The sequence below is a fragment of the Penaeus monodon genome, chromosome 25 (genome assembly GCF_015228065.2).
Source record: "Penaeus monodon isolate SGIC_2016 chromosome 25, NSTDA_Pmon_1, whole genome shotgun sequence".
NCBI classification, from domain to species: Eukaryota; Metazoa; Arthropoda; class Malacostraca; order Decapoda; family Penaeidae; genus Penaeus; species Penaeus monodon.
The window spans coordinates 33,242,380-33,243,851 of record NC_051410.1 but is presented as its reverse complement, the minus strand read 5'-3'; the positions used below and the strand labels follow the sequence as shown (position 1 = coordinate 33,243,851).

The 1,472-nt window shown below is 32.9% G+C and overlaps 1 protein-coding gene across 1 annotated transcript in view; it reads right to left on the bottom strand.

Moving 5' to 3' along the window:
- The window catches only part of LOC119589154 (phosphatidylinositol 4-phosphate 5-kinase type-1 beta-like), a gene marked incomplete in the record, with an annotated part of 149,444 nt that overhangs the window by 16,126 nt on the left and 131,846 nt on the right, over positions 1-1,472 (bottom strand). Inside the window, 1 exon segment of the mRNA XM_037937732.1 lies at positions 547-626. Coding sequence (XP_037793660.1) covers positions 547-626 — 80 coding nt within the window.

Sequence of the window (1,472 nt, the reverse complement as noted above, 5' to 3'; positions counted from 1 at the left end):
TTGTATAGAAAAGATTCCACTTTTAACAAAATTGTAAAAAAATATTCTGAGAAGCTTTACCTCATGGAGAGGGTCTAGCACACTAATTTTATGTAATTTTATCCTTTTATCATCTTTCCACTCCCCACCCCCCCATAATAAAAAACACAAAATTTTCTTCATATAAACAATTTAAAACCTTCTTTGTGAATGCAGTTTATGTTGCTTAATGTTAACTGATCTAGTGATGCAAGACTAGCTTTACCGAAAGTTGGTGATAAAAGATTCCTCATTTCAGTAAAAACCAGCTAAAAAAAAACAATCAAAACATTATAGGAAGCTTCACACACTATTTACCCAGATCATCTGGTTCACTACTCAGAAGCAATGATGGTAAAAACATTGCCTCTCCTGATGCAATTTATGCAACCCACGACCCCTCACTACTACAGTGCATAAAAAAGCAAAGAAAATTAAAAAAATATATAAATAGTTATCATACACAAAGCAAAGCATATAAAAATTACATTGACAGGCCTATATACATCAAAGACTTGTAGTACTCACCATTTCTGTTTCTTGGAAGTTGAGGTTGTCTGTGGATTCCTGGGTGGTGTTAAGACTGCGTACTGGAGTAGTGGGACACCCTGCAAAGTTCCCAGGCCATCAGTTCGGCATTAGGCAATATTGGAGTTCTCATGGCTAACTGATATTTGTGCACACTAACTTTACAGCATTACTGATAAGCCCTAAACATTATAAAACTTCTAGTGGATTATCATATATTCATATCCACATTTGTTGATATCAGGAGTCTTGTGTAATGCAAAGATGACTTTTACAGTAATTGCCAATTTAGTATTAAAATAAAAAAGGGAAAATATATACTGGGCACATAAGAAATACTAAAAAGAAGGATAGTAATGATAATGCTTAAATAATCAGCAAAGAGCAGGTTAAATTCAGATCTGCTTTGTGGATTGCTGTTGCTTCTTATCAAAAAATAATTTCCCTTAAAAAAGAGAGAGAGAAAAAAAAAGAGCAAATGTAAGCAAACGGCTGTATAGCAGTACTCAAGAAACAGAAACCTATACCCAAATAAAGCTAGGAAAAATATTAATTATGACTTCAAAACAAAATGAAACTAAGGCGAGCATTTGGTGTAAAATTAACCAAATACAAGTTTAAAGCAAAGTCCCATAAATGCTGCTTATTCAAAGAATTTTTTGAATACTTTAAGCAAGTCTTTTCAAAAGGAGAGCAAATGATTAACATCAAAGCATTCCCACCTTTAACTGAGTACCAAATAATATGAGTTCAGTGAATGGAATTTTTAATTCACTACCATTACTCCATGTCACCAGATAAAGTATATGTCACACTCATACCTTGTATATTATAGGCAAGTGTATGTTTTAATAAGAAAACGGCTTGTATCTGATAAATGTGTATATTGCCTCCATCAGCAAGTATGTCCACTATAAATATCCAGA